Here is a 25,717-nt window from a genome sequence, read left to right as displayed (position 1 = left end):
AGGCACTATAGCAGAGCTTCCATGACTCCCTAAAAACAGCTACTCACAGACTGAGGGAGAATAGACTGTAGCAGAGCTTCCATGACTCCCTAAAAGCAGCTACGCGCAGACTGAGGGAGAATAGACTGTAGCAGAGCTTCCATGACTCCCTAAAAGCAGCTACTCACAGACTGAGGGAGACTAGACTCTGTAGCAGAGCTTCCATGACTCCCTAAAAAACAGCTCCTCCCAGACTGAGGGAAACTAGGCACTATAGCCGAGCTTCCATGACTCCCTAAACGCAGCTACTCACAGAATGAGGTAGACTAGACTCTGTAGCCGAGCTTCCACGACTCCCTAAAATCAGATACTCACAGACTAAGTGAAACTAAGCCCTTTGGCAGAGCTTCCATGCCTCCATAAAAACAGCTACTCACAGACCGGGGGGGGACTAGACTCGTTAGCAGAGCTTCCACGACTCACTAAAAACAGCTACTCATAGCCTGAGTGAAACTAGGCACTATAGCTGAGCTTCCAGGACTCCCTGAAAACAGCTGCTCACAGACTGAGTGAAACTAGCCAGTTTAGCCAAGCTTCCACGACTCACTAAAAACAGCTACTCTCAGACTGAGGGAGACTAGACTCTGTAGCTGAGCTCCCACGACTCCCTAAACACTGATACTCACAGACTGAGGGAAACTAGGCTCTAGAGACAAGCTTCCATGACACCCTAACAGGTCTGGTGGAATGTGATATAACAAGACAAATGAAGGCGAGGGAGCCGTCGGTATAGTTACAGTTTTATTTCTAAGTGAATCTAGCATGGGATAGCAAGGAGGCCCTTGTTGTGTCCTGCTTTTCTTTCCAATATGAGGGGTAGCATAAAGGTCTACTGCTACAGAGGTTTCCTACTAGAGGATGCTTACTTCACAAACATAGTACTGTAATGAAGGCAGTAGTGCCTTCACTACTGGTCTGCTTTCATTTCTATACCATTCTATAGGATTGCAGAGTTAACACTATTGGGATTGGATCAGGGATTCCTGAGTAAAAATGAACATCAGTTTCTCAATAAAAGAGATCCCAGAATACGAGTACTATATACTCTACCCAAAAAACACAAAAGGTTGGAGAACTCACCAGGTAGGCCTATTGTGTCAGGATGTGGTTCTCTTTTGGAACCTCTATGCCAATACCTAGATTTTTTTCTGAAACCCTTTGTACCCTTTACAAGAGCATATGTGAGGGAAAGCATGCATCAGATTACTATGTGTGAAGATGTGGAATTTTCAGACCATACAGACATATTAGTCTGTAATGGATATACAATCCTTGTATATGAGCATCCCTCAGCAGGAGGCTCTTGAGTAACAACAGAAGTACTGGATTCCCGCACCCAACCAATGCTAATACCGACTTGGTTTTTAATCTCCTTGATGGAAATAGCCATGGGAAAAACTATTTTCAATTTGACAATTGCTTTTACTACCAGGTGAAAGGTGCAGCCATGGTAGCAAGCTTTGCACCGGATTTGGCAAACCTCTTTATGGCAGATTATGAGACCCATAATATTTTCAATCCGATAAATCCTTTTTCTACAAATATAAGGAAATGGTCTAGATACATTGATGATGTTTTTCTCATCTGGCGAGGCTCCAATATAGAGTTACAGGCATTCCATAATTGGAAGAACAAAAGGTCAACTGATCCACAGTTTACGATGGATTACAGTAAGGAAAGCATTCCTTTTTTAGACCTGAAAATAGGAATAGATGAAGACAAGCTATTTGTCTCTCTTTATCGTAAACCAACAGAAAGGAACACCTTACTACATCACAACAGCAATCATCCGAGAAGTCGGAGGGATAATCTCCCGTTTGGGCAGTTTCTCCGGATCCGGAGGAACTGTACAAAAAAAGTCAGATTATTTTAAAGAATCAGATATTCTCATAAGACTTATTGAGAGGGGATATCCGAAAAGACTGGTAAAAAGAGCAAGAAAGAGAGCATGGTGTCACCATAGAGAATGACTTCGAGAACCGAAACCCACAGTAGGAGAGTACCGACAGACTAGCTTGTGTTATGACATTTAGTCCCGCTAGTAAAGACATTAAAAAGATCATTATGTGTCATTGGGAATTAGTTAAGGAACATCTTACCACACAAGATTCACCCCTCTTTTCTTTTAAAAAAAAGGAAGGAACCTAAAAGACACACTGATAAGGGAATCATTACCACAGACACCAAATACACTACGGGGCTTCCAGCCATAATGGGACATTATAAATGTGGACATTGTGCAGCATGTAAATTCAGTTTTAATACAACTGATTTTTGTTATAGAGACAACACACTCTCTTTGAGTTTGTTCACAAATTGTAATAGAGCTGATGTCATTTATGTAATCTGGTGTCCCTGCGATCTTATGTACATAGGAAAAACGACACAAAAAGCAAAATGCAGGATCCAGCAGCATAGAAGCAGAATCAAATGTAAAACTATGGGGGCTCCCCTAGTGGAACATTATCAGAGGTTTGAACACAATAGTAATGAGTTGAGATGGCAAATCATTGAGCAAATTATCTTGGGTCAGAGAGACGGGGACAAAAATAACCTCCTAACCAAACGTGGACTGTATTGGATGGAAAGATGTGGAACTATAAATAATGGAATTAACACTCTACAGGACTGGAGACAAGCTTCAACAATTTAATCAAATTGTCTAGCTGTCCACATGTTAGAACAACAATCCTTTAAATTACGTTTTAAATGGACAGGGGCCCAACTAGTTCTTGAAACATACTTTGAGGAAAAATAAACCAAAGACCTTTTTTTAAAAACCTTTTAAAAAATCTACATCTAAATCCAATACATGAACATACATTTGCCATCATTACCTAAAAGTAACTCTCTCTCTGAATTATATGGCCATTATAACAGAGAGAAGAAAATATACTAGTTGGCCATTAAAAACGAAATAAGCCTGGAGTAATAACTGTGTCACCCTTAAATCATAAGATATTATTATGAGTTAGAATTTCTTCACTGAGGAACGAAGGAATAATCTTATTTAGGTCGCCGTATCTGTCTTGTGGACCAGAGAGGTAATATCAAACTAGGGCTTTGATTTGTTAACAAAGAAATGATTCAAACTGTGTCCCACAAGAGAAAAACAAATTCACCCCCCTCCATCCTGCCCCCCCTCTCCCCTTTCCCTCCTCCCCTTCCCCTCCCTTAAATCTCGGGCAGGCCGGCAATGACTCAGTGATTTAGACGCAGGCATATTTTATGTTTGCTATCCATGGAATAATCTATAACACAGCTTATCTGATCATTAATATTGGAACGCCGCCAGGCTGGGACACACTTTCGCAACCAAAGGAACGATTCGAACTAAGCCTCACGCAAGAACAGATTCAGCCCTTACTAATCCCGGTAGGATCAGAGAGGGCACTGCTATTTTTTGACACAGATGCGGTGTCCGTACAAATGGACACAGACCAAAAGCCAAAATACTTTTATTAACCTCCAGCATCTAAACATGTGGATTTTTGGAATAATGAAAAGAAATATTACATTTCGATCTGTGTCGCATAAGCAATTACACCAAATCTCAGGCGGACCAGAGAGGGCACCGTTATATCTGAGACGTAAACGCTACGTATGACCGCCTTCTATTTAAATGCCGTCCTCTTGGCTCGCTGGAAAGAGCACGAGTCGGTGTCCTGCAGCGCGTCCTACCTATCTTCAATGAAGTAAGTCGGAAAGTGAATATAATGGTCTATTATTTAACTTTATGAATATATTTGATAAGTCTTCCCCTGTTTTTCAGGGAATAGGAGATAAAAGCCTCAACGTTTCACTTCACTACGACAGCCAATCCAAACATTATTAGATTGCTGTTATACGAGGCAATTATTGATGTGGATTGATGTAGAAATAATATAGTGACTTCAAGACTCCTGGATTGAATCAATCTTATGGAAGCTCATTGGTTGCTGTTTTAACCACATTTTTGTATATATTGTATATAACACTAGCACTTTATGCATCACAATATGCACTTTGTTTTTATTTTCAGGAGCACCTAGAAATTAGTAGTTAAGAGTTAACTTAAAAATTTCTGTCTAGAATATATGTTTTTGAACTAAAAGGCTGTACTGAATGTTGTTGAAAAGAAATAAAATATGTATCAACTTAAGAATAGGATAGTGAGTAGAATCACTTAACCTTTACTGTGGGAGTCTAGGTATATACTTCCCCAATCTTGACTAAAATGAGTGTTTACTAATATTAATTTCTATACAAACGACCCCACTGGGTTTACCGCCGATTCAGGTGGTGCGTTGTTGATGCGCAGAAGCACGAGGACATCTCCACAAAGACGCACTAGTAACAATAACATTGCCAAAGGCACACAAGGTTGCTGGAGACGTTTACCCCGTGGCCCATCACGTACCCCTAGTGTACAATATAAACAGGGCGTATAAAACATGATAGGTAACGCTTACTGACATACTCGTAGAAAATACTCCGATTGGGTAGACCACGATGCTCATTTTACAGAAACTAAACCTCAACAGAAAGCACTTAGAAATATAAACGTAGCAGGTGCCGCAGTTGAAGCTCAGCTTCTGGAAAGGACAAGCCACCCTAACTCTTGGGCTTGGCAAAGATAAAGCAAGGCTGTGCGCTCAGAGATCCCATAGCAGAAAAAGATCTAGAATCCATCCTGGAGGTGAACTGATGATGTACTGGAGCGTAACCTGTATCTGACTGTGACGCACTAATTCTGTCTTCCTCTCCTCGAGACACAGAGTTGAAGGTTCTCCCTTTATAAAGCACCCGTAAGCTCCGCCCGCTGAGCCACGCCCCGTCCACCCTCGAAGTAGGTAAAGGAATTCCCGCCTTTTACCACAATGATGGACAGCTTTCCAAAACGACCCCACTGCGTTTACCGCCGATTCCGGTGGTGCGTTGTTGATGCTCAGAAGCACAAGGACATCTCCACAAAGACGCACTAGTAACAATCACATTGCCAAAGGCACACAAGGTAGCTGGAGACGTTTTTACCCCGTGGCCCATCACTTACCCTTAGTGTACAATATAAACGGGGCGTATAAAACATGCTAGGTAACGCTTACTGACATACTCGTAGAAAATACTCCGGTTGGGTAGGCCACGATGCTCATTTTACAGAAACTAAACCAATAACAATAAAATACACACACACTCTTTTAAACCTGTCTGGCTAAGTATTTTTTACCCATGATTCTAATTATGTATTGTATGTGCATATGTGTGTGTATTCATGTGTGTGTGTGTATAAATATATATATATATGTGTATGTATGTGTATATGTTGTTTCTGTGCCTGGCATGTTTGTGGATCATTGCATGGCTCCTGGTTTTTTGGGTTGTTATACTAGATATCTATGAATTTCTGCTTTCTTTTTATCACACTTATCTACTCATCACTCTTATGTCATGTCTCTATCAAACTATCCTCCATTCTCACTCGGACTCATCCCAAATCCCTTCGACCACTTTCATCTCCTAAATATCTCTGCCTAAGCTCTTCCCTCCACCTCCACATCTAACTCACCAAACCTCACTCTACCTCTGTGACCTCCCACACAACCCTACTAAATTTTCCTGCATTCATCTCACCCTGCTACTATGCTCTCCCTAACCCTTCCACATCCTCTTTCCCCTCCGCTCCCCTTTTATTCATCTCAAGCCTTTGGATTGAGTAAATGAAGGATAAACTCCCAATTAACACTTCTGGATTTCTTTCCTCCTCCACCCCTCCATTACTCCAGTCAATCTAACTAACAAACTGTCATATCCGCAACTCAAATTAACTCATAATAATACTAAAACTGTACTCCTTATTAAATTATACTAATCCATCACTAATTCTTGTTGGGTACCGGAGTAGCGTGCTACTCATCGAAAATCGCTTCGACGCCTCGTCAGGGGTAGTAAGCGCTATATAAATACGATTACAATTACAATTACAAGCGGAAGGTGGTATGGGGGTGGGGGCAAGATCTTACTAAGGCAGAAGGAAGACAGAGTTTGATGCATGAATGTCAGGCCACAATTCACCACGCCTCACACTGGCTTTACACCAGAAATGGCTCTAAAGTATTTGAAAGTTTTCAATCGCATGTGGTTTGAATGGCTTGTAAATGTATACACTGTAGTATTTGAAAGATAAGTGAGCCATCCATGCAACACAGAAGCACATCAGTGGAAAGCAGAGGTCCAGAAAAGAGCCCGCTGAACCCTTTCATCAGACAGAAGGTGCAGGGTGGTCGAGGGCGTCCCTTGTCCTTTCCATGTGAGTGGATGAGCAGTTACATTCTGTCCACACAACTCAGGGTCACGTTTAGGGGTGAAAGGAATCAATGAACCTGTTCACACTGGGATGGGCACAGCTTTTGCGTTTTCTTGTGCATGGCTATGCCTTTGCTTAAGATACAAACTGCCATTAAAAGGGAGCCCTTGTTTTCTTTAATGGAGGACAAGTGTGAGAATTTGATGCAACAGAGGATACAGGTTTTTAAATCTGCACACTTCAAAAGTGTTTGATTTAGTTGTCATCTTTTTCATTTAAAAAAATTCAAATTTAAACCAAAGCTTCTGATCTCTACCACACAGGGTGCCATGCTTCCGACACAATAGCCCTTTCTCTGAGTTTCATACACTGAAAATAATAATTTACAACACTCCACATGTCCTATTTAATTTACAGTTAAACTATTTTAAAAAATAGTTTTTGTCTATTGAAAGAAATGGTGCGTTCGATTCAGTGCATCCCCTGTGTGCCAGCTCCCCACTTAATCCAATCCCATTCTGTGCAGGTTTTCCATTTTCAAACTTGTCTACTTGAGCGGAAAACAGGCCCTGAAGACTCAGCTCGGAGAGGTTGCTGAGAGACGGGCGTATTTGTCCATGAGAGAAATGTTAACAGCAGATTATTGCAGCGAGTGAAACCAGATAACAGGAAACAAATCTGGCACATGACACGATGTGATATGAAGTAAACTGCTGCCTAAGTCAATATGCATAATAGAGTCCACGTCTGGACAGATGAGACTTATCACCACTGCCAGGTGAACAACTTGTAACAGAGGATGTCACACGGCCCAGTGGCTAGTGCTGCCCTTCAAGGTCCTCAGGTGGGCAAAATGCCCACAGCAGTCCAGCATGAACGCTACTCACCGGCACAGAGCCTCGTTGATGCCACTCTTGGCATGTGGAGACGGACTATACAACATCGCTGCATCATCCTACGGCGGCCAAGCTGGACTGGGACACTCAATGTCTGCATGGTAACTTCTGCTGGCATTTCTGTAGTTACAGGGAAGGGAGAGCTATTCCACTTGAAGATAGTGGTACATCAGGCGTCTGTGTCAAGCAAGCGGGCCCAGCGCCCGGGTGAAGCTGCAGATGGTCCATACATGATAGAAAGGGCTTGTTATGGTCTGTCTGGTTGCTGAAAAGGTGATGGAGGGAGCCACAAGAGATGCCACTGAGTGGAAGGGAGGAGGGAACACAACCCAGTGGAAGGTGATTGGAGAAGAAGCCTGGCTATGGTCAGGATGAAGGCAAAGTCATTTAACATTAATGGAGCCAATCTGCTGCTTTTGGAGGGAAAACCGCTTTAACAAGAAATCACTGCTGAGAGCAGCATTAGGGGGGTCTCGATTACTGCCTTGGTGCCCTGCGAGCCTCGTGTACATTGGAGGGCTACAGCTGCAGTTCGACCACCACGGCAGTGCTCCCCGGGGAGCCTCCTTTACTCTAGGGGGTCTACAATGGCCATTTAATGTAAGGCACTCCAGCACAAACCTCCAGAGGACCTGCGCGGAGGGAAAGCCGTGTGGTGTTATCAGACTTGCCATATCGAGCTATGAGTGTCCCAGAATGTGCTACAACATGGCTGGAGGAGGGCCGTCAGTATAATAATTCTCTAAGCACGGACTCTGCCCTTCTTGCCCAAGCAATAGGGTCGGGTAGAGTTTTACAGGCCTGCTTGCTTGAGCTTAATACATAAACTACAGCAAGACCTAATGGCCCCCTTCTGTGAGTGTGTACAGGACCTATCTGCTGGTACCCTAGCTGCAGCAGCCCCAAGTTGTCAGGGCCTGATTCACTACATGCAAGACTGTGCACCTTCTTATGTCTGTGTTGCCCTAAACAATTGATGGTTGGTGCCCACGAGTACCCCCCTGCGCCAGCTTGCACCTTTCTCTACGATGAGGGCTGAGGTCTGTGATTCTCACCCACCTGTGCTGATCCCCTGGTATTCTGCAGAATAGGCAACTTGAACACTATCATCCCCTTCATCTGCACCCTAGTTGGAAAACGCAACCTGCAAAGACCGGGCTGGATAAGACAATGGGCGATATCAATCCACCAGTATCGCCCTGAACTATGGACAGCTTCCGCCATCTTGAGTTCATGCCCAATAAACATTCAGAACAGTCTGAGAAGGTTCTCCATGCCATTCTTGATACCAAAACCTCGCTGGAGGGAAAAATTGACTCAGTGTCTCATGACGTGAGCCTCCTTCGTGCGGGTCACGCATGCTGGCTGACAGAGTTAGTGAAACTGAATCAGTGATACACACCATCACCCCAATGGTGCCAGACCTGCAGTCTAAACTCACGTCAGTGCAGGAGAAAATATTCTCCTTACACCGGAGGGTGGAGGACGCCAAAGGGCGCTTGCAGCGCAAGAACATCCTGTTTATCGGATTTCCCGAGTAATCTGAACTTCCTTGCACTGGGACGCCCACCTAGGGAAGGAGCACCACCACGCTTTCTCATTGCCCGATTTCTACATTTCCGAGATCGGGTCCTCATCCTTCACTTGTTTTGTACTAAGGGGCCCTGGTACTTTGAGAAGGCCACCATCTCAGCCTACTCGGATTTCACTTTAGAGGTCCTGGGTAAATGTGGCTCTTATAAGGTCAAGCAGCGCCTACGAGAAATTCATCTTCAGTATGCACTCATCTTTCTGGCGAAGTTCAAGGTTATTGATGGAGAAGCTTCTCATGTCTGTCATACCCCAAAGGATGTTTGGACTTGACTCCATGGAAAGGGGCTCGCTACCACCCCTGAAGTGTAGGTTGAGGAGGGAACATGGGTGACACCTAAATCCATATGTCGACGACCTAGACCGTGCACGTGCAGCTGAACCGCCAACAGGTAGCCGCGGAGCAAACACATGCGGTTGAGACAGTGGTACTACACCAGGCCAACTCCTTTGCTACCCTGAGAACTAGTCCTTCAGGTCACACCATAGTCTGCCGATGACCTTATCTGACTGACTTCAATGCCATGGAAGTTTCTCTTGTGCCGCCCCATGCTACCGGAGCTCGGATACAAGAACATCCGACATACTTGGATGAATGAGGCCTCTCCTTTATGTCTAGGAGCTCTTGCGACAATGGGACTGGTTCTTTTGCATATTTTTTCTCTTTATGTTGAAATGATATTGGTAATGTTCACTGGGCGGTTACTCCCCTGGGGGGAATGATACTGTGTTATTAGTTTGATGGCCCATTTTAGCTCTGGAACTTATTGTTGGACACAATGCTATTTTTACAGGTACACTACAAATATACCACTGATGACCCATAAAGTCTTTACTGGAGGGATGGAGGGGCATGGGAAGTTGGGCAGGATTTGCTCTTCTACACTCCCCTTCTGCATATAGGTTACCAATTATGACAGCCATCTGACACTTTTACACCACATCCCCCACCACCACATTATGACATGGACCATGCGGGGCATGGCCACTCCAACCAAACATCACAGAGTGTATATGTAGGAAGTTGGCTCTGTATGTGCTATTTCAAAGTAAGGAATAGCATGCACAGAGTCCAAGGGTTCCCCTTAGAGGTAAAATAGTGGTAAAAATAGATAATACTAATGCTCTATTTTGTGGTAGTGTGGTCGAGCAGTAGGCTTATCCAAGGAGTAGTGTTAAGCATTTGTTGTACATACACAAGACAATAAATGAGGTACACACACTCAGAGACAAATCCAGCTAGGCAGTCCTTCTTCTTGTAGTTGCAGGAATCTAATTTTCTAGGGTTCAGGGTAGCCCTTAAATACTAAATTTAAGGGCGTGTTTAGGTCTGGGGGGTTAGTAGCCAATGGCCACTAGCCCTGAGGGTGGGTACACCCTCTTTGTGCCTCCTCCCAAGGGGAGGGGGTCACATTCCTAACCCTATTGGGGGAATCCTCCATCTGCAAGATGGAGGACTTCTAAAAGTTAGAGTCACTTCAGCTCAGGACACCTTAGGGGCTGTCCTGACTGGCCAGTGACTCCTCCTTGTTTTTCTCATTATTTTCTCCGGCCTTGCCGCCAAAAGTGGGGCCTGGCCGGAGGGGGCGGGCAACTCCACTAGCTGGAGTGTCCTGCTGGGTTGGCACAAAGGAGGTGAGCCTTTGAGGCTCACCGCCAGGTGTGACAATTCCTGCCTGGGAGAGGTGTTAGCATCTCCACCCAGTGCAGGCTTTGTTACTGGCCACAGAGTGACAAAGGCACTCTCCCCATGGGGCCAGCAACATGTCTCGGTTTGTGGCAGGCTGCTAAAACTAGTCAGCCTACACAGATAGTCGGTTAAGTTTCAGGGGGCACCTCTAAGGTGCCCTCTGTGGTGTATTTCTCAATGAAATGTACACTGGCATCAGTGTGCATTTATTGTGCTGAGAAGTTTGATACCAAACTTCCCAGTTTTCAGTGTAGCCATTATGGTGCTGTGGAGTTCGTGTTTGACAAACTCCCAGACCATATACTCTTATGGCTACCCTGCACTTACAATGTCTAAGGTTTTGTTTAGACACTGTAGGGGTACCATGCTCATGCACTGGTACCCTCACCTATGGTATAGTGCACCCTGCCTTAGGGCTGTAAGGCCTGCTAGAGGGGTGTCTTACCTATACTGCATAGGCAGTGAGAGGCTGGCATGGCACCCTGAGGGGAGTGCCATGTCGACTTACTCGTTTTGTCCTCACTAGCACACACAAGCTGGCAAGCAGTGTGTCTGTGCTGAGTGAGAGGTCTCCAGGGTGGCATAAGACATGCTGCAGCCCTTAGAGACCTTCCTTGGCATCAGGGCCCTTGGTACTAGAAGTACCAGTTACAAGGGACTTATCTGGATGCCAGGGTCTGCCAATTGTGGATACAAAAGTACAGGTTAGGGAAAGAACACTGGTGCTGGGGCCTGGTTAGCAGGCCTCAGCACACTTTCAATTGTAAACATAGCATCAGCAAAGGCAAAAAGTCAGGGGGCAACCATGCCAAGGAGGCATTTCCTTACAGTATACATATCCTAGATGCCAACATGTACATGCGGCCATGCTTCAGGAAAAGCACCTCACGGCTTCCGAACGGGGCCATCTTCATGGTAGATGCCAGGGACAAGTGCATGGCACTACCACATCAGCATACACGCAGGAGGTGCTCATTTGGATAGCCCCGGAGTCCCCTTCGCCCTGCCCCCCTAAAGAGTGGACACGGATGACTGTTGTGTCATTCTGGAGGGCTTCTTAGATGGCACCCCCCCTCAGCCAGGTGGCTATATGTGCCCCTCTTACACGATTCCTTGATGTCCTCACTCCAGCGCTCCTCCGGGATCCGCTACACCCTGTAACAGGGACGGAAGACTTTAATTGCATCCCAGACTTGTGGCTTGATTGTTCTTACCCCTCTTTATCACAGCCACAGTACCTGTATAACCTGCCACTTTATTCACTGGCGTACACGTATGCAGCAGCATGACTTATGGCACATGAGCCATCCACACAATTGTGAGTTCTCGTTCTACTCGTAGGTTCATGACTTACACACTAGGATCGATCTCTTTCTATGTACCGATCAGAAAGGTCCTTTAATAGTCCGATCTGAATATCTCTCTCGATCACTCTCTAATCACTGACAACTGTTATTAACCCCGAGTTGGGGCAAACAACGCCCCTCCATACCCACTTGGCGACTCCAACCCAAGTCGCTTTCAGGCCCTCCTTTCTGTGACGCTTTGTTACAATGCCTTACTCTCGATTTTGAAGCGAACAATGGCTCCGTCTCCTCCCGCGCCCTGGAATGGGATGGCCACAAGGTAGTGGTCCGTGGACATTGTATGGCGTCCTCTTGGGGTATACGATGCCAATTGGTTGAGGGCCTTACCACCACTGAATGTGGTTTATGGCTGCTGGAGACTCTGGTCGCGAACCAAATGGAGTTGTCGTCTCGACTTCGCCAGCTGCTGAAGCGTCGGAATGAAGCAGACTCCTCCCTGAAGCACCATGATTTTCGGAAGCGGATGGCCATGCATCATGCTTCTCCGTGAGGAGCAGCATGGTACCCCTATTGTGGCATACTATGGCCACTTCTCAACTAGACATTAATGGCACATTTCACGCCTACTACCAAGAACTGTATGCAAACCCTGCTCCCCCAAACGTGTCTGTTTCTGAGTTTTTATCTGGGACATTTTTAACCCAGACTCCCCATCTCCCTACAGGATGCCCTTGAGGAGCCCCTCCAAGTTGATGGGATTCATGGGGCTATATCCCAAGTTGCCCGTAATAAAACCCTGGGCACGGATGGTCTGCCGATCAAGTATTATGCTACCTTTTCTACCACCATCACTCAGTGCCTCTCTGAGTTGTTCCAGGAAGCCCATGCTCGGATCGATTACCGGGCTTACTCCGTGAATATAGTGTCCTACCCTATCCAGATCGGGATCCCACGGACGTCAAGTCGTATCCTGCACAATTGGGCTTTATACCGGGACGTAGCACCTTCCTTAATATAAGATGTCTGCTGCGACTCATTCACAACACCCCCGATGCCCTTGATCAGGTGGCCGTGCCCCTGGACATTGACAAAGCCTTCACACTATGGGATGGGACTTCCTTTTATCGGCCCTTACAAATATGGGATTCAGGCCTCTGTTTTTGAGATGGGATTGCACCCTGTATACAGACCCAGTGGCTAGGGTAAGGACTGGGCAGGTGATATCGGAAAGCTTTGCTATTCAAAGAGGCACCCATGAGGGGTGTCCATTGTCGCTGCTTATGTTAGCACTACCCATGGAACCTCTTGCTTGCCAGCTGTGAGATCAGGCCAGGGCCTGGGGAGCTCCTAAATTAGGTTCCCATCATATTATCTCACTGTAAGCAGACCATGCCCAAGTTTCTCTCTGTGATGTCAAGGCCACACTTCCTGACATTATGCAACTCTTGTCGAAGTTTGGAGATGCTTCAGGGCTACAGATGAATTGGCCCAAATCGTGTCTGTTCCCATTCATCCCAAGGACCCCCCGCCTTCCATTCTCAATGAAAATCCCCGTATTGGACTTACCTTGACTGAAGGGGGTGCTACGGGCTGCTGACCGAGATCAATGGAAAGCCGCAGGAGTCACCCCACAATGGTGATTTATACTTTGAGGGCACCCTTACGGCATTCCAGGACATCACTGAGACCCATCCCACCTGGACAATTTCTCACTTATTTCACATTACAACACGCACTGCAAAATTCCTGGGAAGCCACGGACAGGGAATCTCCCACGTCACCAGTATTACATGCTATACACCTGGCCAGGGCATACAACATGCTATCACCACTCTTTAATGGCCTTACATGTGCCCACACCGAGTTTCCTGGCGAATGCACGCACCAGATAGGATGCTGTGTTACCGCTACCATCATCTGATACAGGTTGGATTAGAGTGCTGCACCTAGTGAAAGGGATGTCCCGGAACCCTAGGTTTAGGTTCGCACGAGTTATGCCCAAGTCAGATAGCTTTCAAGACTGATTTATGGGTTACATTTTTGTCTTAAAAAACACTCATTGGATATGTGCATTTTATCAACTGCAATGTGATAGTCTGATGTTTAAACTGAACACATGGAAAAAAAATGGTCTGATGAAGACAAGGGACACAATAGGCCATGCTGAGGACTCCAGATCATTCCCTAGCAGACATTCTACTGACATTGCAAAACAGACTACCACCTGTTTCAGGAAACTGTTGTCAGGGCTCAGCGCAGCCAGAAGAATCAGTGAATCTCTGTACCAGATGCATAAAATTCAGCACATCCATCACCACTTCTGCAGACAACAGCGTCACCGTCACATTAGCAGCCTCCCACCAGACACTGAGGTCCCCTAAGATAACCCTTTGTTGGTTTACGACTGAAGAGCCCTCAAGAACTTGTAATTATTTATGGAATTTAGGACAGTATGCATGTGGTCTGTGTGAAATGAAGAGCTATGGATAAACAAGCTGTGGTTGACGTAAAACCAATATCTGCGGAATTCACTTCTGTAAGATTTAAAGCCTCCGGGAGGACCTGGGTCAGTCTTTATTCGCCAGTGTGACCAACAATTAGAGAGTCTTATGTAATTAGCGGTTTCTATTACTCAAGTCCCACTTTATTGATCAGAGACCTGGTGTAGGAAGTTGGCTCTGTATATACTATCTCAAAGTGAGAGGCAGTGTGCACAGAGTCCAAGGGTTCCCCTTAGAGGTTGATAGTGGCAAAATCAGATAATACTAATGCTCTATTTTGTGGTAGTGTGGTCGAGCAGTAGGCTTATCAGAGGGTAGCATTAAGCATTTGTTGTACGCACACAGGCAATAAATGAGGAACACACACTCAAAGACTTACTCCAGGCCAATAGGTTTTATATAGAAAAATATATTTTCTTAATTTATTTTAGAACCACAAGATTCGAGGTAAGTACATAAAATGCAAGGTACTTCACACAGATAAGTATAGAACTTTGATTTAAAACAGTAGTACACACAGTTTTGGTTAAAATGGCAATAAGCTATTTTAAAAGTGGACACGGTGCAAAAATCAGCAGTTCCTGGGGGAGGTAAGTTTGGTTAGTTTTCTCAGATAAGTAAAGCACTTACGCAGTCAGTCTCCTGGGCATAGGCAGCTCACCGCTGGGGGTTTAAGGCAACCCAAAAGCTACAGCACCAGCAACACAGGGCCAGTCAGGTGCAGAGGTCAAAGGAGGGCTCAAAACACACAGGTGCCTATGAAGAACAGGGGTGCTCCGGTTCCAGTCTGCTAGCAGAAAAGTACCCACGTCCTCAGGGAGCAGACCAGGGGGGGTTTTGTAGAGCACTGAGGGGGGGAAGACACACAAGCACACCCTCAGCGGCAAAGGGGCAGGCGGCCTGGTGCAGTGTGCAAAGTAGGTGTCGGGTTTGCTATAGAAAGCAATGGAGGGACCCGGGGGTCACTTAGGCGATGCAGGCAGGGCACAAGGGGGGGGGGTTCTCGGGCCAGCCACCGACTGGGCTAGGATGAGGGCCACCTGCTGGTCACTCCTGCACTGATAGGCGGTTCCTCTCAGTTCCGGGGGCTGTGGGTACAGTGCTTGGTCCAGGCGTCGGGTTCCTTTGTTACCAGGCAGTCGCGGTCAGGGGGAGCCTCTGGATCCTCTATGCAGGCGTCGCTGTAAGGGTGCAGGGAGGTCAACTCTAAGTGTCCACGTTGTTGGAGTCGCCTGGGAGTCCTCTCTGCGGTGTTTGTTGTCCTGGACTCGAGCTGAGGGCGTCAGGTGCAGAGTGTGGAGTCTCACGCTTCCGACGGGAAGGGAGAGTCTCTTTAAAAGGTGTTTCAAAGTTGCAAAGTTGTAGCAGTTTCTGAACAGTGCCGCTGTTCTCTGGCGTTTCTTGTTCCTTTAGGTGCAGGGCAGTCCTCTGAGTCCTCAGAGGTCGCTGGTCCCGCTGGATGCGTCGCTGTGCAGGTTCTTTGAGTCTGGAGACAGGCCGTTAGAGCTGGGGCCAAGTCAGTTGGTGTCTCCGCCGTCTCTGCAGGGCTTTCAGGTCAGCAGTCCTTTCTTCAGGTTGCAGGAATCCGATTTCCTGGGTTCAGGGTCACCCCTAAATACAAAATTTAGGGGTGTTTTTAGGTCTGGAGGGAAGTAGCCAATGGCTACTGTCCTTGAGAGTGGATACACCCTCTTTGTGCCTCCTCCCTGGTTGGGGGGGGGGGGAGGGGGCACATACCTATTCCTATTGGGGGAATCCTCCAAACTCAAGATGGAGGATTTCTAAAAGACAGGGGTCACCTCAGCTCAGGGCACCTTAGGGGCTGTCCTGACTGGTAGGTGACTCCTCCTTGTTTTTCTCATTATCTACCCAGGACTTGCCACAAAAAGTGGGGGCTGTGTCCGGAGGGGCAGGCATCTCCACTAGCTGGGATGTCCTTGGGGACTGTAACAACAGGCAGAAACCTTTGAGACTCACCGCCAGGTGTTAAAGTTCCTGCAGGGGGAGGTGAGAAACACCTCCACCCAGTACCAGCTTTGTTCTTGGCCACAGAGTGACAAAGGCACTGAATCCCATGTGGCCAGAAACTCGTCTTGTTGTGGAAGGCTGGCAGAAACTGGTCAGCCTAGCACTAGGAGTCGGATTGGTATTCAGGAGACATCTCTAAGATGCCCTCTGGGTGTATTTTACAATACATCCCACACTGACATCGGTGTGCCTTTATTGTGCTGAGAAGTTTGAGACCAAACTTCCCAGTATTCAGTGTAGCCATTATGGAACTGTGGAGTACGTAATTGACAGACTCCCAGACCATATACTCTTATGGCTACCCTGCATTTACAATGTCTAGGGTTTGGCTTAGACACTGTAGGGGCATAGTGCTCATGCACCTATGCCCTCACCTATGGTATAGTGCACTCTGCCTTAGGGCTGTAAGGCCTGCTAGTGGGGTGACTTTCCTATGCCACAGGAAGTGAGAGGTGGGCATGGCACTCTGAGGGGAGTGCGATGTTGACTTGTTCATTTTCTCCCCACCGGCACACACAAGCTGTGAGGAAGTGTGCATGTGCTGAGTGAGGGGTCCCCATGGTGGCATAATACATTCTGCAGCCCTTCGAGACCTTCCCTGGCTACAGGGCCATTGGTACCAGGGGTGCCATTTACAAGGGCCTTATCGGTGTGCCAGGGCTGTGCCAATTGTGGGAACAAGGGTACAGTTTAGGAAAAGAACACTGGTGCTGGGGCCTGGTTAGCAGGGTCCCAGCACACTTGCAAGCATAACTGGCATCAACAAAAGGCAAAACGTTAGGGGGTAACCATGCCAAGGAAGGCATTTCCTTACACCTGGGATGAACGGAGTCTCTCTCTCTTTGTGACTGCCTGGTTGGCCTACACCCCCTTGTAGTCACCATGTCTTGCAGCATCTTCTGGAAGCTTCGATGAGTGTATTGGCTCAGACAAGTGTTGACTCTGTCCCTGTAAGGCGAGGGGGAAACCCTCTGAGTCTCGCTCCCTCAATACACCCCCTTCCACCACCCACACACCTGCAGCCATGTATGACATGGGTCAGAGAGACGAACTCAATAGTGGAAACATGAAAGCAAGGATGGGCTGAGTCCACCCTTTAAGATCTAGTGCGATGCAGGTATGATTGACCGCAAAGCAAGGGCTTTGACCCAGGAGACACAAACATTTGAACATCGCTAACATAGCGGGAAGTCGCCCACTGCCATTTGGCAGAATAACAATAAGACTACTGCAACACTCAGTGGTATCAGTACTGAAGGCTGACCGTCACTATATTGTGCAACCACCACCACAGTGGAAAAACAAGCATTAGCAAAGTCAAAGACGCGATTGCAAAATTTGGTTGGTGCATGCCTGTCTATGAAGGGGTGCGGGCACCTTTTTGTTTATTACTAATCCAAGTTGGATCAGTAAACTGAAAAAAGAAAAAAAAAATATGAGATTTGACTAGCATGAATGCACTTTTTATAAAGTGGTTTTGTAAAAAACACAAATTTAAACAAGCATTTACAATGCAACGGGTCTCGCGTTTGATCATGTTAGAGCTGATCGTGTTGTAAACTCCTAACCTGACTTTTCACTTATCGGGCAAAAGTGCATTTATGTACATAACCCGAAAAAGTGAAATTAACTATGTAAAGCGCTCGACTTCTGCCAAGTGAGATCGCGCTCGTAAATTAGAGAAAAAGAAGTCCACGAGCCCGATGGAAAACAGCGAGCCTCGCATGTTTTCTGTACTTGGTCGCTGCGCTCGAGGAGGGCTAGCCACCGGAAAAGGCATGACGTATGCGTGCCTTCGACTAATGAAATCAAGCAGATTTTATTAGGCAAGCCCACGAACCAATAAAAAACACTGACGTGAAGTTGACAGGGCTCCGAGCCCTTTTCTAAATACTAAAGCATCTTGCTGCGATACGCATGCGCGAGAGCGTGCAACGCAGGCTCGACCCTAAAAAGGGACCTCTAAAACAACAGGGTGTGGACTGAAACAAGGGTGCTATGGAAGAGGCATCATCTGGGCCAAGGAAGGGACAAGCCATGGAGGGAACCAGAAAGCAATGGACAAGCACAGAGCACACGGAGTTTGGGAGGGAAGCAACAGGCATGGTAGACAGCTAGAGAACACACACTTCTCAGGGTGTGGTGACAATAAGAAAACAAAGTTGTTTTATACAGTGGAAGGATACAAGTCATCCAGTCAAAAAGATAGTAATGAGGCTATGCTCCAGGGAAGGGATAAGCAAAGCAATCAAACAAGCGTTGGCAAAGCCAAAAGGTCACACCTCTCACCTATGGGGGAAGATATTGCCTTTGCCAATTGGGTCAGGTGGATAAGAGACGGTTAAAAAAAGCAATATGAAGAGGTGAGTGCCACAGAGCTTTTCTTCCCCTTCTATTGGGATGGGGGGGGGGGGGGCGGGGGAGGGTTGTGCAGCAGGGACTGGGAGTCTGGACGAACAAGCAACAATTGGGGGGGCGAGCAGGCCTGGAATACAACCGAAAATTGGGAGAGAACAATAATAAAAAGACAGGAGAAGAGGGTGGGTGTATGTGCGAGGAAGGGTGGGGGGCAACATGAAGAAGTGAAGCGTGGGAGGGGAAGTGGCAACACGGGTTAAAACAAAAAAACAAAAATGACCTCAAGCACAGCATGAACAGCAGAGGAACACTAATTAAAAAGAATCAATCTGCAGTTGGTCCGCACGCAGAGAAGAAATGAGAAACAACGCCTAGGCTGCGCTGTCAAATTAGGAGGCTTAAAATAAAATTTAAAAAAGAGTGACAGTGAAGCCCAACGAATGGTAAGCAATGGGTGGGCTCCAAGCCCTTTTTGTGAACAATAGTGGCTCGCAAGCTGCTCACGCAGACTCGAACCTAAAAAGCAAAAAATAAGGAGACAATGGCAACGGCCTATGCCAAGTGAAACGCAAGTTCTTGATATAATCCACAGCAGGCTTTCACCTACCAGACAGGTCAAATCTCCCAGTTAACCACCACAAGGTTTGAGGACTATCAGAACACCACAATACTCTGATAATCACCATTCGAATATGGCAGCACAAACAGCGTCATAAATGAAGCCTGCTCGTCGCCATACGAAAGACTAAACCACTCCAACACAGTGGTAGTGCCACCTCAGGTGCGCAGCTGAAGGCTTCCCGCCACCACACTGGAGGAGAACCATCACAACAGAGATCTAAAGCACACTTGCAACCAATGCCACACTGGAGGAGAACCATCACAACAGAGATCTAAAGCACGCTTGCAACCAATGCCACACTGGAGGAGAACCATCACAACAGAGATCTAAAGCACACTTGCAACCAATGCCACACGGGAGAAGAACCATCACAACAGAGATCTAAAGCACACTTGCAACCAATGCCACACGGGAGGAGAACCATCACAACAGAGATGTAAAGCACACTTTGCAACCAATGCCACACTGGAGGAGAACCATCACAACAGAGATCTAAAGCACACTTGCAACCAATGCCACACGGGAGAAGAACCATCACAACAGAGATCTAAAGCACACTTGCAACCAATGCCACACTGGAGGAGAACCATCACAACAGAGATCTAAAGCACACTTGCAACCAATGCCACACTGGAGGAGAACCATCACAACAGAGATGTAAAGCACACTTGCAACCAATGCCACACTGGAGGAGAACCATCACAACAGAGATCTAAAGCACACTTGCAACCAATGCCACACGGGAGAAGAACCATCACAACAGAGATCTAAAGCACACTTGCAACCAATGCCACACTGGAGGAGAACCATCACAACAGTGATCTAAAGCACACTTGCAACCAATGCCACACTGGAGGAGAACCATCACAACAGTGATCTAAAGTACACTTTGCAACCAATGCCACACTGGAGGAGAACCATCACAACAGAGATCTAAAGCACACTTGCAACCAATGCCACACGGGAGAAGAACCATCACAACAGAGATCTAAAGCACACTTGCAACCAATGCCACACTGGAGGAGAACCATCACAACAGAGATCTAAAGCACACTTGCAACCAATGCCACACTGGAGGAGAACCATCACAACAGAGATCTAAAGCACACTTGCAACCAATGCCACACTGGAGGAGAACCATCACAACAGAGATCTAAAGCACACTTGCAACCAATGCCACACGGGAGAAGAACCATCACAACAGAGATCTAAAGCACACTTGCAACCAATGCCACACTGGAGGAGAACCATCACAACAGTGATCTAAAGTACACTTGCAACCAATGCCACACTGGAGGAGAACCATCACAACAGAGATGTAAAGCACACTTTGCAACCAATGCCACACTGGAGGAGAACCATCACAACAGTGATCTAAAGCACACTTGCAACCAATGCCACACTGGAGGAGAACCATCACAACAGAGATCTAAAGCACACTTGCAACCAATGCCACACTGGAGGAGAACCATCACAACAGTGATCTAAAGCACACTTGCAACCAATGCCACACTGGAGGAGAACCATCACAACAGTGATCTAAAGCACACTTGCAACCAATGCCACACTGGAGGAGAACCATCACAACAGTGATCTAAAGCACACTTGCAACCAATGCCACACTGGAGGAGAACCATCACAACAGAGATCTAAAGCACACTTGCAACCAATGCCACACTGGAGGAGAACCATCACAACAGTGATCTAAAGCACACTTGCAACCAATGCCACACTGGAGGAGAACCATCACAACAGTGATCTAAAGCACACTTGCAACCAATGCCACACTGGAGGAGAACCATCACAACAGTGATCTAAAGCACACTTGCAACCAATGCCACACGGGAGAAGAACAATCCTAAAGATACTTCTACCATCCCCGCTTTGGGCAAGAATGATTACAGCACCACTCTTCACCACCCACATGCAGGAGGCATCCATTAGATCATCAGAGTCGGTCACAACTTAATTAAATGTAATATGCGTCACGCAAACACTCCTTACACCAACTTTTCTAACTGTCGTACTGAATTGTACTTAAAGTCTAAGAACAAGTCAAGTTTATATCCAGTTTGCAATTGTTGAAAGTTAATCTGCGCACAAGTGTGATACTTTCAAACACAATGAACGAATCTGGGACAATGAAGACCATGCAGAGTCCTACCTGGGAAGAAGACAAACATCTGGTCCGTTGGGTCGTCATTGTGGGCCACCAGCACTGTGAGGTCAGTTCGTCTGGGGCGCCCTTCACTGGGTTTATCCCCAAACTGACCCTTAAACTCATCCAGGGTCTGATCCAACTCATCCTGGGTCACCAAATAACCACGATCGTGGCAGAGCTGTGGGGACCAAAGGGTACACTTTCAGAGAGGGGCGCGGCTAGCAGCAGAGCGTGCACACCAGAGTTACACAATTCTACCACATCATCTGTGTATATACTGCTCTTCCACATACGTTTCAGATTTCAACTAAAAAGGTGCTCTGGCACCAAAAGATTTTTAAAATGCACACAGTGTAATGCTCCTCCAGACACTTAAAGTTAGCTTGTCACCTCTGTCATGCTGATCGCTGCGTTCAGGTATTAAACAGATGACATTTTTGCCGAGATGGTGTTAGTATCACAAATTATGGGACAGTGTGCGCTGGTTTAGTCTTCATTTTTTTTTCTTTCAAAGATCTGTAGTGTGAGGGTAGAGTTAGCTTGAAAGTGAAAGAACTTTTAAAATCACAAAGCAGTTGCACATTATAAAAGCATGCAGTTTACTACAACAAGTGTGCACTTGGAGATTCGGTAAACACTGGACATATTTTACACAAACTTTTACTTTACGAGGTAGAAGCAGTGGGCTAGTGTGGTAGCCAAGCTTATTAAAAAAAATGGACGGTGGCAATTAACTTTAAGAAAAATTTTAAATGTCACATTTTAAAGAACTCGATGTACTTCAACAGCATCAGAAACACATTTATACCAAACTGCACTAAAAAAGAAAAAAAAGCTAGATTATAATGGGGAAGAATGTCAGACACACCTTAGCCTTCCAGCACAAACACGCAGCTCCTTCACACACTGGCTGCACCGCCCCAGACTGCCCCCTCCACTGCAGCATAACCCCAGGGGCTGCACTAGGAGACGTCACAGGAAGAACCACCACAGGAATGCGGCCTGGTGAAGCTGCAAGGCCTGCGCACAAACGGGGGTGCTGTTGGGGTACGGCCGTCTATTATCCCAGCTATGGCAGCACAGATGAGTGCGCGCAGACAATATGACTTGGGGGCACAGTCTGAAGTAGGGGAGCAGTTACTATGAAGCGGGTGCAGCCTGGGGGTGGCAGGTTTCAAGATGCAGTGGGGCCTTGACACTGGTTGCTGGTGACGCTGCCTATGGGACTCACAGACCAGGGTGATGGTGGCACGCTATAAGGGTCCCTGGGTGCAACCTGGAAGTGGGGTACAGGCTTGTGATGTGGGAGGTACAGCCTACAGATTGTGGGGATGTGGGGAGCACAGGCTCATTTCTGACAGATAAGCGGAGGACACTGGGGCTAGCATCTGCGTGTGGTTCAGGTGGTGGGACTGTGGTAGAGGGTGGGGATAAGGGGTACATGTAGGATGGGAAGAAGATATGGAGGGGGCTGTACCCTATATCCACAGCCCCTCTATCCTATACCGCCTGTACCACAGCCCCTCTATCCTATACCCACCACCGCCTGTACCACAGCCCCTCTATCCTATACCACCACCTGTACCACAGCCACTCTATCCTATACCACCACCTGTACCACAGCCCCTCTATCCTATACCCACCACCGCCTGTACCACAGTCCCTCTATCCTATACCCACCACCGCCTGTACCACAGCCCCTCTATCCTATACCCACCACCGCCTGTACCACAGCCCCTCTATCCTATACCACCTGTACCACAGCCCCCATCCTATACCCACCACCACCTGTACCACAGCCCCTCCATCCTGTGACCACAGACCCCCTATCCTGTGACCACAGACCCCCTATCCTGTGACCACAGACCCCCTATCCTGTGACCACAGACCCTCTATCCTGCGACCACAGACCCTCCCTCCTGTGACAAACAGACCCCCTATCCTGTGACCACAGCCCCCTCTATCCTGTGACCACAGACCCCCTATCCTGTGACCACAGACCCCCTATCCTGTGACCACAGACCCCCTATCCTGTATCCACAGACCCTCCCTCCTGTGACACAGACCCTCTATCCTGTGACCACAGACCCCCTATCCTGTATCCACAGACCCTCCCTCCTGTGACCACAGACCCCCTATCCTGTGACCACAGACCCTCCCTCCTGTGACCACAGACCCCCTATCCTGTATCCACAGACCCTCCCTCCTGTGACAAACAGACCCCCTATCCTGTGACCACAGACCCTCTATCCTGTGACCACAGACCCCCTATCCTGTGACCACAGACCCCCTATCCTGTGACCACAGACCCCCTATCCTGTATCCACAGACCCTCCCTCCTGTGACAAACAGACCCCCTATCCTGTGACCACAGACCCTCTATCCTGTGACCACAGACCCTCCCTCCTGTGACCACAGACCCCCTATCCTGTGACCACAGACCCCCTATCCTGTATCCACAGACCCTCCCTCCTGTGACAAACAGACCCCCTATCCTGTGACCACAGACCCTCTATCCTGTGACCACAGACCCTCCCTCCTGTGACCACAGACCCCCTATCCTGTGACCACAGACCCCCTATCCTGTGACCACAGACCCCCTATCCTGTATCCACAGACCCTCCCTCCTGTGACAAACAGACCCCCTATCCTGTGACCACAGCCCCTCTATCCTGTGACCACAGACCCCCTATCCTGTGACCACAGACCCCCTATCCTGTGACCACAGACCCTCTATCCTGTGACCACAGACCCTCCATCCTGTGACCACAGACCCCCTATCCTGTGACCACAGACCCCCTATCCTGTGACCACAGACCCTCCCTCCTGTGACCACAGACCCCCTATCCTGTGACCACAGACCCCCTATCCTGTGACCACAGACCCTCTATCCTGTGACCACCGACCCCCTATCCTGTGACCACAGACCCTCTATCCTGTGACCACAGACCCTCCCTCCTGTGACCACAGACCCTCCCTCCTGCGACCACAGACCCCCTATCCTGTGACCACAGACCCTCCCTCCTGTGACCACAGACCCTCTATCCTGTGACCACAGACCCTCCATCCTGTGACCACAGACCCCCTCTCCTGTGACTCTCCCTCCTGTGATCACAGACCCCTATCCTGTGACCACAGACTCCCTATCCTGTGACCACAGACCCCCTATCCTGTGACTCTCCCTCCTGTGATCACAGACCCTCTATCCTGTGACCACAGAGCCCCTATCCTGTGACCACAGACCCTCTATCCTGTGACCACAGACCCTCTATCCTGTGACCACAGACCCCCTATCCTGTGACCACAGCCCCTCTATCCTGTGACCACAGACCCCCTATCCTGTGACCACAGACCCCCTATCCTGTGACCACAGACCCCCTATCCTGTATCCACAGACCCTCCCTCCTGTGACAAACAGACCCCCTATCCTGTGACCACAGCCCCTCTATCCTGTGACCACAGACCCCCTATCCTGTATCCACAGACCCTCCCTCCTGTGACCACAGACCCCCTATCCTGTGACCACAGACCCTCCCTCCTGTGACCACAGACCCCCTATCCTGTATCCACAGACCCTCCCTCCTGTGACCACAGACCCTCTATCCTGTGACCACAGACCCTCTATCCTGTGACCACAGACCCCCTATCCTGTGACCACAGACCCCCTATCCTGTGACCACAGACCCTCTATCCTGTGACCACAGACCCCTATCCTGTATCCACAGACCCTCCCTCCTGTGACAAACAGACCCCCTATCCTGTGACCACAGCCCCTCTATCCTGTGACCACAGACCCCCTATCCTGTGACCACAGACCCCCTATCCTGTGACCACAGACCCTCCCTCCTGTGACCACAGACCCCCTATCCTGTGACCACAGACCCTCCCTCCTGTGACCACAGACCCCCTATCCTGTATCCACAGACCCTCCCTCCTGTGACAAACAGACCCCCTATCCTGTGACCACAGACCCTCTATCCTGTGACCACAGACCCTCCCTCCTGTGACCACAGACCCCCTATCCTGTGACCACAGACCCTCCCTCCTGTGACCACAGACCCCCTATCCTGTGACCACAGACCCTCTATCCTGTGACCACAGACCCTCCCTCCTGTGACCACAGACCCCCTATCCTGTGACCACAGACCCCCTATCCTGTGACCACAGACCCTCTATCCTGTGACCACAGACCCCCTATCCTGTGACCACAGACCCTCTATCCTGTGACCACAGATCCTCTAT

The 25,717-nt window shown here is 47.9% G+C and overlaps 1 protein-coding gene across 1 annotated transcript in view; it reads right to left on the bottom strand.

The window, feature by feature from the left end:
• Window positions 1-25,717, bottom strand: part of POLR2E (RNA polymerase II, I and III subunit E) — a 63,642-nt gene that overhangs the window by 35,339 nt on the left and 2,586 nt on the right. The window contains exon 2 of the mRNA XM_069217016.1: window positions 21,479-21,653. Coding sequence (XP_069073117.1) covers window positions 21,479-21,653 — 175 coding nt within the window. The remainder of the gene's footprint in view (window positions 1-21,478; window positions 21,654-25,717) is intronic.

Source organism: Pleurodeles waltl, chromosome 12 (genome assembly GCF_031143425.1).
Source record: "Pleurodeles waltl isolate 20211129_DDA chromosome 12, aPleWal1.hap1.20221129, whole genome shotgun sequence".
Lineage (NCBI taxonomy): Eukaryota > Metazoa > Chordata > Amphibia > Caudata > Salamandridae > Pleurodeles > Pleurodeles waltl.
This window is presented reverse-complemented; position numbering and strand designations above follow the sequence as displayed.